We start from the raw sequence: 14,489 nt of genomic DNA, 5'->3' as shown, positions 1-14,489 counted from the left end.
AAAAGTAATCATAGCTTGAGTTATTGTCCTTTTGGGATGAAAAGTAAACTGGCCTCTGGGAGTCGCCTGGTCTTGTTCTCAACGTTGACAAATAGGTTGTAGCATCAGTGGTGATGGATGTGTGCACATAAAACCTCCAGCAAAAGCAGCTACTGCTCTGGATAAATGTTTCTGGGAAGAAGTGGTTTCCAAAATGTGCTGCTCTGAGCAGCCATTCCCAGCTTCTTCAAGGCTGGAAACGTTAACAGCAGCAATGAAAGCAAAGAAAGTTTGAAACACAAGCTTCTGTTCCCTGCTTAACCAAGGTCTTAAAAGTATGAAATCCTTTTCTTTCAGAACAAAAGAGATGAGCATCTTCTAAAGAGGAGAAATGTTCCCCATGAAGATATCTGTGAAGATTCTGATATCGATGGTGACTTCAGAGTGGTAAGAACTGACTCTCCAGCATGCCTTTATCTCCTTTTGGCTTCTGATTTCTAACTGCTTTTGTCTCTTTGTCTTTTTTTTTTTTTTTTTTTCCTAGCAAAACACTTCTTTGGAGGCAATAGTACAGGTAAGAAAAAAACCCAAGATGTGTAATTGAACAATCTTTGTTATGGTGACAAATCTATGCAAAGCCTGAATTCTCTTTTTGTTTCAGAACGCTTCAAGTGACAACCAGGGTATACAGTTAAGTGCTGTGCAGGCAGCAAGGTAAGAACACACTTTGCTCAGGTAGACCTTTTTTATTCCTTATAATTGCTCTTCAATTCAGAATTGTGTTCTGGCTTAACTAGAAAATGATCTCATTTACTGATTTTTTTTTTTTTTTTTTTTTTGTTAAACCAGAACGTTTGATAAATAGAACTTTAGATCCAACTTTGAAGTAGTCAGGATTCATCTTAGTGCAATGCTTGATGCATCCCATGAGGGAAAGATCTCAGTAACAGGACTGTAAAGCCTTCAGCTTTTAAATACAGAGAGAACTGGCATAATCCCCTTTCTAGTGTTGTCATGGATTGGGCCAGTAGAACCTTCTTTCCTTTAAGAGGAATTCTCTAGGTGTGTATATTTGAGAAGAGATCCTAAATGCGTGCATGAATTTAATATTTTACTGCTCTTTCATGACCTGCTGGGTGGGGGGGGTTGTTGTAGCAGAAAGCTTCAACTCTTACCCTCTGTGGTAGAAGGAGGTTGATTTGAGTGCAAGGGAAGACTTTCAGATCAGAATACAGATGAACTGGAAGCAACTTGGACTTTCGGGAATTCATGTGTTTGAAAATGATAACGGCAAGAGCAGTTTCTCTGCCCATTCCTATTGGACAAGTTGCCTTCAGTAAAAACTTCAGCTCAGGGTAGCAACACTACTTATGCTTCAGCTGATCTAAACCAGGTTAGACTAAAGTACACTGAATGAAGCCTGATTTGAAATTAAATGGCAGTGGCCATGTGGATTTCTTACCGTTGTATTTCTTTATTTATTTTAGCTTGGAAATTAATTTAAAATTAAAGCAGTGCAATTGATGTTACTGGAAAGGCATTAAAGTATATTTTAGAGATTAAAAAAAATGCTTTTCAGTCTTGGTTGAATCTGTACTACCCTTTGGACTGAAGCTGGAGAAGGAAGGAAAAATTTTGCCCATGTCTAACCCCTAAAACATTCAACTGGAATATTAGAAACAGAAGAATAACGAGAAGTGCTGAAGGAAAAGCAAACTCTAAAACAACACAACAACAACAACAAAAATCAACCCACCTAATACCTGAAGGTTTTTGGATTCTTGTAGTGAGTTCCTCACCTGTTTGAGCAGTTGGTATGTGGATAGAGAGCACTGTGAGGGTGTTTTCCCACTGAACACAAAGCACTATTAAGATTCTGTAAGCACAATTAAATTCTATAAGCTTGTAGGTACAATTTGTCTTCTTTAAGGACTCAATTGGAAGCTGAAAACTCACTTCTGATCATTACGAGTCTTCACATAGTCTGGTTTCAGATCTTCCTCCATTGCTTAGTTGCCTGAGATTGTTTTGCAGCTCTGGCTTTTCATCTCTTTCCTCTTGTTGTCCCTTGAACACACCAGTGACATTTCTCAGGGCAAAGCAGCAGTGGAAAGGAGATTTCTAGCTGAGTTCTGCCAAGCTTTTCATGTATGTGAATAGGGTGGTTTGTGAGGAGGGGGCTATATAGAATACCTCCAGGCTGGTATATGAGGAGGGGACTATTGTATCCTGGGCTGCAGCAAGAGAAGCACAGCTAGCAGGTCCAGGGAGGTGATTGTCCCTTTCTACTCAACTCTGGTGAGACCCCACCTGGAGCACTGCATCCTGTTCTGGAGCCTCTGTTACAAGAAGGATCTGGAGGTGCTGGAAGGTGTCCAGAGAAGGGCCATGAGGATGAGCAGAGGGCTGGAGCTGCTCTGGTCTGGAGACCGCCTGAGAGAGTTGGGGTTGTGCAGTCTGGAGAGGAGAAGGCTCCCAGGAGACCTTCTTGTGGCCTTGCAGGATCTGAAGGGGGCTGCAAGAAAGCTGGGGAGGGACCTTGGAGGGTGCCAGGGAGTGATAGGACTGGGGGGAATGGAGCAAAACTAGAAATGGGGAGATTCAGATTGGATGTTGGGAAGAAGTTCTTCCCCATGAGGGTGGTGAGAGACTGGCACAGGTTGCCCAGGGAGGTGGTGGAAGCCTCATCCCTGGAGGTTTTTGCATCCAGGCTGGATGTGGCTGTGAGCAACCTGCTGTAGTGTGAGGTGTCCCTGCTCATGGCAGGGGGGTTGGAACTGGCTGAGCCTTGAGGTCCCTTCCAACCCTGACAATTCTATGATTCTATATAGAATACCTCTTCCTACTGCTAGTAAGTTTGGGGCAGAAGCCCAAGATGTACCCTCCAAGAAGCTTCCTTAATTCCTTCACTGCAGGAGAGTGAAGCTAAAGGGATTATTAATTAAAACAAATTGGTACACTTCTGCTCTTTGCTGTTACACTTTATGAATCCTTGTTCTCTGAGATCGTAAAGAAGAAAAAGTCTCTACCTTTCCTGTCAAAGCAGCTGGGATCTGTTTCTCTCTCTTGTTGGGTGGAGGAGGAAGAAGCTGCAGGAGGGTGTGGAAGAAGCTGCAGCAGGGTGTAACTGAGGAACTCTGATCTTCATTTTACTGACTGCTGATAAACTTCAAAAGTAGTCAGAGAAAATATGGCAGCTGAAGAGGGCAGCGAATGGCATGGCTTGGGCTTCACTACTGCGGGTTTGGGGGATTAGCCATTTGCAGCTGAAGCTGAGAGAGACACTGGGGGAGGACTTCCCACCCTTCATGACTTCCCATCCTGTGATTTGTTTGCTCCCTGTTGTGTTTTCTCCTTTCCCAACCAGAAAGCTGCTTTCCAGTGATCGCAATCCACCCATCGATGATCTCATCAAATCAGGAATATTACCTATTTTAGTGCACTGTCTTGAAAGAGATGACAAGTGAGTATTTCTACAGCTCAAAGCACTTCCATTATGGCAAGGGGGCTTGGCATTTAGCTAATGGGCCCATGGCATCTGATTTGACAACTGGTCTCAACACAAGATCAGACACAATGTGGCCCTGGGTGGCCTGATCTGGTTGGAGGTATCCCTGCTGACTGCAGGTTGGGGGTTGGACAAGATGACCTTTGAGGGTTCTTTCCAAGCCAGTGTCATCTCTCACTTATTGTGGGTTGGATTTGCACCCCGAGAAATTGGACATTTATCCCCCCAGGGTAAATTTACCACACTAACTCGGAAGCAAAATGAAATTACATTTACAAAGGTAGACTAAATATAAAAGTACAAAAGGCAATAAACATATACAAGGTATATTTACATATATTTGCAGTCCAACAACATCAGAATACCCTCTTGTACAGGAATTCAGCTGTCTCCATCCCGTTCCCTCTGGACATAAGTCCTGAGAGGCTGTTACACAGCCAGTCTGTCTCTACACCCCTTGGACCTCACCAGTCAAAACAAAGATCAGCTAAGCAAAGGACATAGAACAGCCCAAAAGTGAAGCAGGAGCAGCCCCAGAGAAGAAGAGAAGAGAACATTCTGTGTTCCTAAACTATATAGACCTTTGCAGAACCACTGCAATGAAATTAACTTACCTCTGTTACTTGCTCAGCCTGTTAGAAAAAAATCACCCAGCCCCTGGTCTGAATTCTCTGGAAAAATCTAAGTCTTCTTTATAACTAAGTGTAACCTTTGCAACTGTATCAGGCAATTTTACCATCTTTTTTCTTTTTTTTTTCTTTTTCTTTTCTTTTTTTTCCCTTTGCAGTCCTTCTTTGCAGTTTGAAGCTGCATGGGCTTTGACAAACATTGCCTCTGGAACCTCTGAACAAACCCAGGCCGTAGTTCAATCCAGTAAGTGCACCAGAGTCTGATCATTGATAAAGCACTCACTGTAGCTTTTCCACCAAAGCAAGACCTGTCTGAATGATGCTGTAAAGAGCATCCACACTCCTGCTTCTCTGTCTCAAGCATGCTCACCATTCCACACATCTTAGGGTTGGTCCTTTCCTGCAACAGCCAGGTTGAAATTGAGTTGTCCATCACAGGCTCGTTGCTGAAGGGACCTGCCCATGAAGGCTCCTGCCAGATGTTCTACTTCTTCTCTGGCAAGCAGCATCAGTTGAAGAGCACACCTGCTCTTGTTCTTCATTTTCTCTGATTTTAAATTCAGTTGGGTTTCCTAATGGTGAGTAATCTCTTCTGGAAACTCAGCCTATTTTAGCAGAGTTGATATGTGTTGGTTTCCAGTTTTCAAACTCAAAACCAACCAAAACAAACCCAAACAGCAACAAAAACTTGAAACCAAACCAAACCCTAAAAACACCTCCCATGGAGGGATTTCCTGTTTGTTGTGAAGAGTGAGGAAAAGATGTGGTCTAAGTCCAAAGGGTGCCTGACATCAAACTCTCTTCCAAAATCAAGCTGAAGAAAACACTCTGCCCTTCATATCTTAAGGGGTCTGAAGCAATGAGTTGTTGGACTTGGTATCCAAGTTGTCAAGCACAGCAAACTTTCTTCTAAACTCTGTCCCAGGCTGCAGTGGTACTTCAGCTGATAAAGCAGAACCAAGGACAACTGTCTGCAGGCTTTTTGAATTGAATGATAAAACAGCAGAGCTTCTTGAGCAACCATGGAGGAATCAGTCAGACAGGAAAATATCTTTTTTTGCCTAAAGTTGAAGTAAAATCCCCCCCCCAAGCTTGGATTACTTGAGGTTCCAGGAGCTTTAATGGCTGAGCTCAATGTTGGATTGCACTGCATGCTGCTGCTACCACTAAGGTAGCATGCTGCTTGATTTGATGTAGTAAGTGCAGTTTCCAAGATGATGTGGTGTTTGTCTGTTGAAATCTCAGTGTTTATTACATGGATCATACAGATGTGTTTGGTTGCTTACTACAGGAAGGTCACTGAGGGGCTGCAGTAGGTCCAGAGAAAGGCAACAAAGGTGGTGAAGGGTCTGGAGAACAGGGCTGGGGAGGAGGAGCTGAGGGAGCTGAGGGTGTTCAGCCTGGAGAAGAGGAGGCTGAGGGGAAACCTTCTGGCTCTCTACATCTCCCTGAAAGAAGGCTGGAGCCAGATGGGGGTTGGCTGCTTCTCCCAGTTAAGAAGAGATAGGATGAGAGGAAATAGCCTCAAGTTGTGCCAGAGGAAGTTTGTTGGACATGAGGAACAATTTCTCCCCCAAAAGGGTTGTCAAAGCCTGGACCAAGCTGCCCAGGGAAGTGGTGGAGTCTCCATCTCTGGAGGGACTTCAAAGCTGTGTAGCTGTGATGCTGAGAGCCATGGTTTGGTGGTGACCTGGCAGTGGTGGGTTCATGGTTGGACTTAATGATCCTAAAGATCTCTTCCAACCAAAATGATTCTGTGACTAGGTAAGCAAGCACCTTAGAGCTGGGTATAAATCTTGGGAGCATTCTTCTGTCTCACACCAACACAGGGTGGAAGAATTGCTGCCTTGATAACAGCTGTGGAGTTTGGGTTGTCTTTTGAACCCCTTTCATACAGCTCACTCAGTTGGCTGCTGCTTTACCCCCCACACAGTGGTAGCAGCATTTGAAACAATCTCCTCTGCAGCAATCAGGTTGTGGTGTGTTAGATCTTGGGTCTCAAACTGAGCACAGTCAAAGCATAGTGTTGCAAAAAGTTGGTATCACCCAACCACAGGTCTGGTTCCTACCTTGGGGTTGCTTCTGATGGGGAACCTAGCATGGAATTTCCAATCTCTAGAAGTTAGATTTGGAGTCCTGCCAAGCTTCAGTAAACTTGTGAGCCTTCAATTAAGTGTCAGAGATGCTTTCATCATGTGGGCTCTGTAAGGAAGTGTGCTGGAAGAAGAATGGTTCCAGTGTGTTTTTATTTCAGTGTCACCTGAGCAGGCAGGTTCTGCCCAATACTGAAGCAGGAGAGAAATTTCTCCTGCAGTGATGAAGTTTTCTTTAAAAGCTCTGTGTGAAATCCTCTCTTCTCTCTTGAGCAATGTTTTTCTTACCATGGGGTTTCCTTTGTGTCTTTCAGATGCTGTGCCACTTTTTCTGAGACTGCTGCATTCACCTCATCAAAATGTTTGTGAGCAAGCTGTGTGGGCTTTAGGAAATATCATAGGTTTGTGTTACTCCTGCCACTAACAACTTCTGACTTCCTAAATGTAAAGTGGGTAGGATTTGGTGTGTTAGGAGGTGGAGGTGCTGGAATAGCAGACACAAAGCAAGTGTTCACCTGGCAGTTATCCTGTTTTGTTAGCTTATTCCTGTTTGTCTGTTGGGTATTGACTGTGTGCACCCAAACACATCCAGGCAAAGCTAAAGGAGAGCCAGGAGGATGCTTAGGGGACTTGAGCATCTCCCTGTGAAGGGAGACTGAGAGCCCTGGGGTGGGTGTCAAGGGGAGGGGGCCAGGCTCTTTTGGGTGGTGCACAGGAATAAGACAAGGACCAATGGGTTCAAACTGCAACAAAGAAGATTTCATCTCAACATGAGGAGAAACTTCTTTGGTGTGAGGGTGCCAGAGCCCTGGAGCAGGCTGCCCAGGGGGGTTGTGGAGTCTCCTTCTCTGGAGGAGACTTTCCAAACCCACCTGCATGCATTCCTGTGCATCCTAAGCAGGATCCTAAGTGATGCTGCTCTGGCAGGGGGGTTGGACCTGCCTCTCTTGAGGTCCCTTCCAACCTCTGATAATACTGTGAGACTGACAAGCAGACTGTTAAAACTGTTCTGCATTGAGTCTTCAGATGTTGCCTGAGCTTACACACCACCTGAATTCTAGATCAGTTGTTATCATTCAAGCTTTCATCTGATTTGTTTAACCTCTTGTGCAAGCAGAGGTGGTTCACAGCCATGACTTTGTAGTGCTAGAGGACTCCAATATCTGTTGTGACAGGCTGAGGTTTCTGCAGTTTGATGTGTTGGAAGTGCCTGGTCCTTCTTGAGAAGCAAACCAGCCCAATGCACGCTGTTGTGGCTGCCTCAAACTAGTAGTGATGCATGTGCAGTACAGCTCAGATGCTGCCTTCAAGGAAGCAGTGATGAAGCCCAGATAGGAAGGTGACTGTCAGTTCTCAGGCAGTTTAGAACTCCTTGGGATGATTTAGTGTTGATTATAAACTTTGTGATGGCATTTTGCATAAGGAAAAAGTTAAGGAACAGGAGGAGAAAGTTGTTTGGTGTGAGGGTGCTGGAGGCCTGGAGCAGGCTGCCCAGAGAGGTTGTGGAGTGTCCTTGTGTGGAGAGCTTCCAACCCCCCCTGGGCATTGTGCTGCTGGGCAAGCTGCTGTGGGTGCCCTGCTGGAGCAGGGGGTTGGACTGGGTGATCAGAGGGCTGGAGCACCACTCCTAGGAGGACAGACAGAGTTGGGGCTGTTCAGTCTGGAGAAGAGAAGGCTCTGAGGTGACCTTCTTGTGGCCTTGCAGGATCTGAAGGGGGCTCCAAGAAAGCTGGGGAGGGACTTTTGAGGATCTCAGGTAGTGACAGGACTGGGGGGAATGGAACAAAGCTGGAAGTGGGGGGATTCAGGCTGGACATGAGGAAGAAGTTCTTCCCCATGAGAGTGGTGAGAGCCTGGAATGGGTTGTCCAGGGAGGTGGTTGAGGCTCCATCCCTGGAGGTGTTTAAGGCCAGGCTGGATGAGGCTCTGGCCAGCCTGATCTGGTGTGAGGTGTCCCTGCCCATGGCAGGGTGGTTGGAACTGGCTGAGCCTTGTGGTCCCTTCCAACCCTGACTGATTCTAGGATTCTATGATTCTGTGATCTCCAGAGGTCCCTTCCAACCACCACCAGTCTGTGAACTTCAGGAATACTTTGGACTATCAACAGTTCTGTGGATTTGGCATTGCCTACCTCCCCTTACCCCTCACCCACCACCACCCCAGCCTGTATATCATCCATAAATCATGGCACACTTCTCTGTGGAAGGTGTCCCTGCCTGTGGCATGGGGGTTGGAAGGAGATGACCTTTAAGGTCCCTTCCAGCCCAAACCATTCTGTGAGTCTATGAATTTAGTTGGTTTTAATGAGTAGTTCCCAACAAAAGGACGAGGCAGCCACAGGTCCCACTCAAGCTTTGTAGAAGTGTTGATGATAGGTGGCTCTGTATCAGTGCCTCTGTATTTATGTACCCAAGGCCTTTTATTCTGTATTTGAAATAACTGAAGCTTGGGGTGTGCAGAAATGAAACCTTTGGTGAGTGGCAGAGGCTGATCTTTGTCATCTTCCTTCTTTCTCTCCACCAGGTGATGGACCCCAGTGTAGAGATTACGTTATTAGCCTCGGAGTAGTGAAACCACTGCTGTCCTTCATCAGCCCATCTATTCCCATAACCTTCCTAAGAAATGTTACGTGGGTCATGGTCAACTTGTGCCGTCACAAAGACCCTCCTCCACCCATGGAAACCATCCAGGAGGTGACTGAGTTCCACACTCTGCATGCAAACTAAACTGAAGTTCAGTGTCTGCCTTAAAAATAACCATCAGATGTCTCTCTTCTCCTCCTTAGATCCTTCCAGCACTCTGTGTTCTAATTCACCACACAGATGTAAATGTAAGTAACACCTCTTAGAGCCAGCTCTGGCTTCTGAGAGAGGTTTTCAGATGAAATGTAAAGCTTGGCATAATTAACTTACTGAAATATAAAGCTTATCTTAACTTAAAATCTGCTCTTCTCTCTCATTAAGGCAGAAATAGATCTTGTAACTGCTTCTTTTAAGTATCCCAGGCACAAATCCAGGCTGGGTGCAGAGTGGGTTGAGAGCAGCTCTGAAGAAAGAGCATTGGGGGTGTTGGGTGCTCAGCAGCTCCTCAGGAGCCAGCAGTGCCCTCCTGCAGCCCAGCAGGCAGCTGTGTGCTGGCTGCAGCCAGAGGAGTGTGGGCAGCAGGGCAGGAGAGGGGATTCTGCCCCTTGGCTCTGCTCTGCTCAGACCTCACCTCCAGTCCTGCCTCCAGCTCTGGTGTCCCCAGCAGAAGGAGGACACAGAGCTGCTGGAGAGAGGTCAGAGGAGGTCACAAAGATGCTCCAAGGGCTGGAGCAGCTCTGCTGTGAGGCCAGGCTGAGGGAGCTGGGGGTGTGCAGCCTGGAGAGGAGAAGGCTCCAGGGGGACCTCAGAGCTGCCTGCCAGGACCTGAAGGGCTCCTGCAGGAAGGCTGCAGAGGGACTTTTGCTGAGGGGGTCTAGAGACAGCCCAAGGGGCAATGGTTTGAAGAAATTCTCTTACTATCTTTAGGTTGGATGTTAGGAACCAGGGGGAGGTTTAGGTTGGAGATGAAGAAAAATTTCTTTGCTACAAGAGCAGTCAGGGATTGGAAGAGGGAGGTGGAGGAGTCCCCCCCATCCCTGGAGGGGGGGGTGGTGGTGGAGTCTCCATGGCCATGGGACTTTGGGCCATGGTTTAGTGGCCGTGGAGGCGTTGGGTTGATGGTTGGACTTGACAAGCAAGCTGGTCTGGTAAGAGGTGTCTCTGCCTGTGGCTGTGGGGTTGGAATTAATGATCTTTAAGGTCCCTTCCAACCCAAAGCAGTCTGTGATTCTGTGACATCCTTCAGAGATCCAGGAGAGGCTAGCAGAGTAACTGAGTGTTAATCTCTGTGCAGTCTTGGGGCCAGGTGAACAGCAGCTTCCTTTCAGACTGGTGTAGAGTGCAGTGTGTGAAGATGGTAAAACCAAGGGAGGTTGTTCTGTATTGCATCAGTTGTGGCCTGACAGTCAGAACTGTTTTGTGTTTCAAGTGACTTGTGAGCCTTGTGGCACTTGTGTGCTAATTACAGATGCCTTTGCTCCTAGATATTGGTAGATACAGTCTGGGCACTCTCGTACCTAACAGACGCTGGGAATGAACAGATCCAGATGGTGATAGACTCTGGAATTGTCCCTCATTTGGTTCCACTTCTCAGTCATCAAGAAGTTAAAGTGCAAGTAAGTTTGGATTCCTTGACAGAAGCGTTGCTGAAAATATGATCCTGCAGAAGTTTTTATGGTTCATCTTGAAGGTTCAATGTTTTTCATGTGGAATAGAGCGCTACAAGAAGGGTACAGAGGTGCTGGAGGGGGGCCCAGAGAAGGGCAACCAAGTTGGGGAAGGGTCTGGAGAACAGGGCTGGGGAGGAGCAGCTGAGGGAGCTGGGGGTGTTCAGTCTGGAGAAGAGGAGGCTGAGGGGAGAACTCACTCTGCAGCTCCCTGCAAGGAGATTGGAATGAGGTGGGGTCCTTCTCCTAATAAACAAGTGACAGGACGAGAGGAAACAGGCACAAGTGTTGCCAGGGGAGAGTTAGGTTGGGTATTAAAAGGAACTTCTTCCCTGAAGGGGTTCTCCAAGCCTGGCACAGGCTGTCCAGGGAAGTGATGGAATCCCCATCCCTGGAGGGGTTTCAAAGGCGCAGAGATGTGGTGCTGAGGGACCAGATGTGGTTTAGCACCAGCCTTGGTTTGTCTCAATGATCTTAAAGGTCTTTTCCAACCAAAACGATTCTGGTTTGCATAAAACCTGCTTGAAAGTGTGTGCTCAAGTAGGAGCTCTCTGGAATTTCCCTCTCCAAAGACCATGCTTTGTTCCAGACCGCTGCCCTGCGAGCTGTGGGAAACATCGTCACTGGCACCGATGAGCAGACACAGGTAGTTCTGAACTGTGAGGCCCTCTCACATTTTCTAGCACTTCTGACACATCCCAAAGAAAAAATTAATAAGGTAAGTGCAAAGCTTGCAGCTGGTTGATGTTTGGCTTAGCTGCTTTGGGTTCCACAGGGTGTGGTGTGGAAGGTTGGGGTAGCTGCCTGCTGAACGCCCCAGATTACGGTGAGGTCAGGCAGAGTGCTGAAATTGTTCTTGGAAGTTAACACCTAGAAAAATCCCTCAGGGGAGCTGCAAACCTGCCCTGGAGCAGAATGTTGGTTCCTGAGTCTGCTAATTGAACTTTTATGAAGTGAAAGCTTTTCTCTTGCAATTCTGGCTGTTGACTTCAAAGTTCAAGTTCTTGCTAGGTGCAGCCTGGCTTTAATTAAACTGAATCTCTTGGAAATGATGAAATAGAGATAATTGGATGTGCCTTGGAATGGAGTGTGTGTGGTAACTGGGATTTAAACCCAGTTTAGACTGGGGGTGGGGGGTGGGGAATGTATGTGTGGGTGCAGGTGTGGGGAAGGCTTTGAATGGGGGCACTGATGGTGCAGTGCTGCTTCCGGAGTGCATCTGAGGCCTGTTGTGAAACTCTGGGGTGTTCCTTACAACAGTGCTGATGATTAAAGCCCCAAACAAGCCCACCAGGACAAGCCTGGGCATCCTACATCTCTGACAGCTTCACTAAGGCCAGTGAACCTGTGAGCTGATCCAAGAGACTCAGTTGAATGGCAGGTCAGAATTCCTGCCTGACAAGCTGTTGTACCAGATGAGGGCAATTGAGGAGTGGTGGAGGGCTGCTGGGAGGGGAGGAATTTGTCAGCTGTGGTATTCAAATGAGGGGGTGCTCTGAATATGTTTAAGAGTTTGTGAAATGCTGATGTTTCTTGGCTAATTCTTCCTTCCAGAGGGTGATGGTGCCTCAATCCTTTTAAACATAAGAATCTAGATACAATCTTTGGGCTTAGTTCACAGTTTCAACTGTTGAGGACTTGGCTGGTTCTGCTTGGGGGAAGACCTCTCCTTGCACGCTTCCCTAGGCACCTGCTGTTGGTTATTGCTGGAAGGAGAGAGTCTTCTGGACAGCATGATCACCAAGGATCATGTAACTTTCCCATGGTCACCTTGGGTCATGTAACTTTCCCACATTCTTGAGAAGAAGGTGTTGAAACAACAGATGTTGCATTTTCCTGATTGACAGTAAGAGGAGAAACCTTGTGGAACAGGTTTTGAAGGAAAGAAAGGTTTTCCTTTCCCACTCCTACCTGGGAAGCATGATGCCCTTTGAAGCTTACCTGACCAACAGTCTGGAGAAGAGAAGGCTCCAGGGAGACCTAACAGCAGCCTGCCAGTACCTGAAGGGGGCTATAAGGAGGCTGCAGAGAGACTGTTTGCAAAGGCCTGCAGGGACAGGACCAGGGACAATGGCTTCAGACTAGAGCAGAGCAGATTGAGATTGGGTGTGAGGAAGAAGTTCTTCACTAGGAGGGTTGTAGAACACTGGAACAGGTTGCCCAGGGAGGTGGTTGAGGCTCCATCCCTGGAGATATTGAAGGTGAGGCTGGAGAGGGCTGTGGGCAATCTGATCTAGTTGGGGATGTCCCTGCTGACTTGCAGAGGAGGTTGGACTGGATGAGCTTTGGAGGTCCCTTCCAAGTCAAACCATTCTCTGATTCACACTCAGCAAGAGGCTCAGTTGTGAGTGCTTGTTTGTAGCCTTGTGACTTTGTCTCCAAATAATTCTCCCTTTTAATCTGTGCATTTGGAGTAGTTGTTTGTAACTTAGGAGACTCCACAAATCTCATTCTTACCAAGGTGAGACTGTCCTCTGCAGACTGAATACCTGCAGGAATTTCAACTCTGTGTGATCCAACTGATTTACTACTTGATGGTATTGAAGCTGGACTGGTGTATGAGTTGCAGATCTCAAACCAGACATGTGTAAAGTCCTGCTGGAGCGGAAATCAAATGGGACAGAGAAAACTGCCCAGAAGGAATACTGACTTCTCCTCTTTTTCTTTTGCAGGAAGCAGTGTGGTTCCTGTCTAACATCACTGCAGGAAACCAGCAGCAAGTTCAGGCAGTAATAGATGCAAACCTTGTTCCAATGATAATACATCTGCTAGATAAGGTTAGATAACAAGGCTTGAACAGTTTGTTTCTTTAATTGGAGCAGCTGACAGTGAATTCTTTGCTTCATGTTTTACATCATCCTGTAAACTTGGTGGGAGAGGGGCAGGGGTGAACATTTTCCTTGAGTGGCTTGTCTGGGTTGGAAGATAAAATACATTTACTGGTGATGTTTTGTGAAGTGCTGCCAGGTGGACTGGGGAGGGGAAGCAAAGCAGGAGAAGCTCCTCAGCTGCTCTTAACCCTCATTTAAATTCTTTTTCTCACTCTATAAATAAAGGGGACAGAACTCTTTATTCAGAAGTGGTGTGAAGAGGGCTGGATGGGAACAGCACTGAGTTCCTTCCCAGCATTTTGCCAAGGCTTAAGGATTTCATCCCTGTTTCCTGCATTATCTGGAAACAGTGAGGGTGGGGAGACACTGGAACAGGTTGCCCAGGGAAGTTGTGGATGTCTCCTCCCTGGAGGTGTTCAAGGCCAGGTAGGATGAGGCCTTGAGCAACCTGGGCTGGTGGGAGGTGTCCCTGCCCATGGCAAGGGCTTGGAACTGGATGATCTTGAAGGTCCCTTCCAACCTCAACCATTCAATGAAGCTTTGAACATAAGTGCTCAACAGTGACAGTTATCCAGCTGTTGGTGTTACTGCATTTATCCAGATTGATCCAAGTCATAGAATCCTAGACTCAGTCAGGATTGGAAGGGACCACAAGGCTCAGCCAGTTCCAACCCCCCTGCCATGGGCAGGGACACCTCACACCAGAGCAGGCTGGCCAGAGCCTCATCCAGCCTGGCCTTAAACACCTCCAGGGATGGGGCCCCAACCACTTCCCTGGACAACCCATTCCAGCGTCTCAAGTCATGATCCTGTGACACCAGAGCATGGCCTGGGGTTGTCTCATCCATTGCTTTTGAGGAAATGAAATCTACATCAAGGAAACAGAGAAAACAAGGAAGAGATTTTGGGTGTTGAGGGCTTTTCCATAGCACAGCAGCAGGCTGTATGCCTGGATGGGTGGATGCTGTTTCTCAGTAGTAAATGAAGCTTTTGTTACCTTGTTGATGGAACAGTGAAGTGAAGGAGCTGCTGACAAACCCTTGTGAATGCCTTTCTCCTGCTTACTCATTGCTGGTTGAGCACTGGAGTTGGAATGCTAATGGCTCATTAGTTGGGACTTCAAATACCTGCCTGCCTTTTCACTGCCTGTCTTCCAAAACAGTTTTCAAGCCAGTTGTGCTCTTTGTGAGAAAGAAGGGC

The 14,489-nt window shown here is 47.0% G+C and overlaps 1 protein-coding gene and 1 non-coding gene across 2 annotated transcripts in view; both read left to right on the top strand.

The window, feature by feature from the left end:
- KPNA4 (karyopherin subunit alpha 4) overlaps nt 1–14,489 on the top strand; it is a 30,596-nt gene that overhangs the window by 11,135 nt on the left and 4,972 nt on the right. Inside the window, exons 3-13 of the mRNA XM_054386092.1 lie at nt 337–426; nt 524–553; nt 641–693; nt 3,347–3,442; nt 4,275–4,360; nt 6,524–6,610; nt 8,733–8,902; nt 8,995–9,039; nt 10,276–10,407; nt 11,048–11,176; nt 13,131–13,235. Of these exons, the coding sequence (XP_054242067.1) occupies nt 337–426; nt 524–553; nt 641–693; nt 3,347–3,442; nt 4,275–4,360; nt 6,524–6,610; nt 8,733–8,902; nt 8,995–9,039; nt 10,276–10,407; nt 11,048–11,176; nt 13,131–13,235 (1,023 nt within the window). The remainder of the gene's footprint in view (nt 1–336; nt 427–523; nt 554–640; nt 694–3,346; nt 3,443–4,274; nt 4,361–6,523; nt 6,611–8,732; nt 8,903–8,994; nt 9,040–10,275; nt 10,408–11,047; nt 11,177–13,130; nt 13,236–14,489) is intronic.
- Nucleotides 11,502–11,819, top strand: LOC128971001 (small Cajal body-specific RNA 7). The gene has a single exon (XR_008489234.1). It is a non-coding gene; the product is annotated as a small Cajal body-specific RNA 7 (non-coding RNA).

Source organism: Indicator indicator, chromosome 13 (genome assembly GCF_027791375.1).
Source record: "Indicator indicator isolate 239-I01 chromosome 13, UM_Iind_1.1, whole genome shotgun sequence".
NCBI lineage: Eukaryota > Metazoa > Chordata > Aves > Piciformes > Indicatoridae > Indicator > Indicator indicator.
The sequence above is the reverse complement of the archived record's forward strand: the minus strand, read 5'-3'. Positions and strand labels throughout refer to the sequence as shown.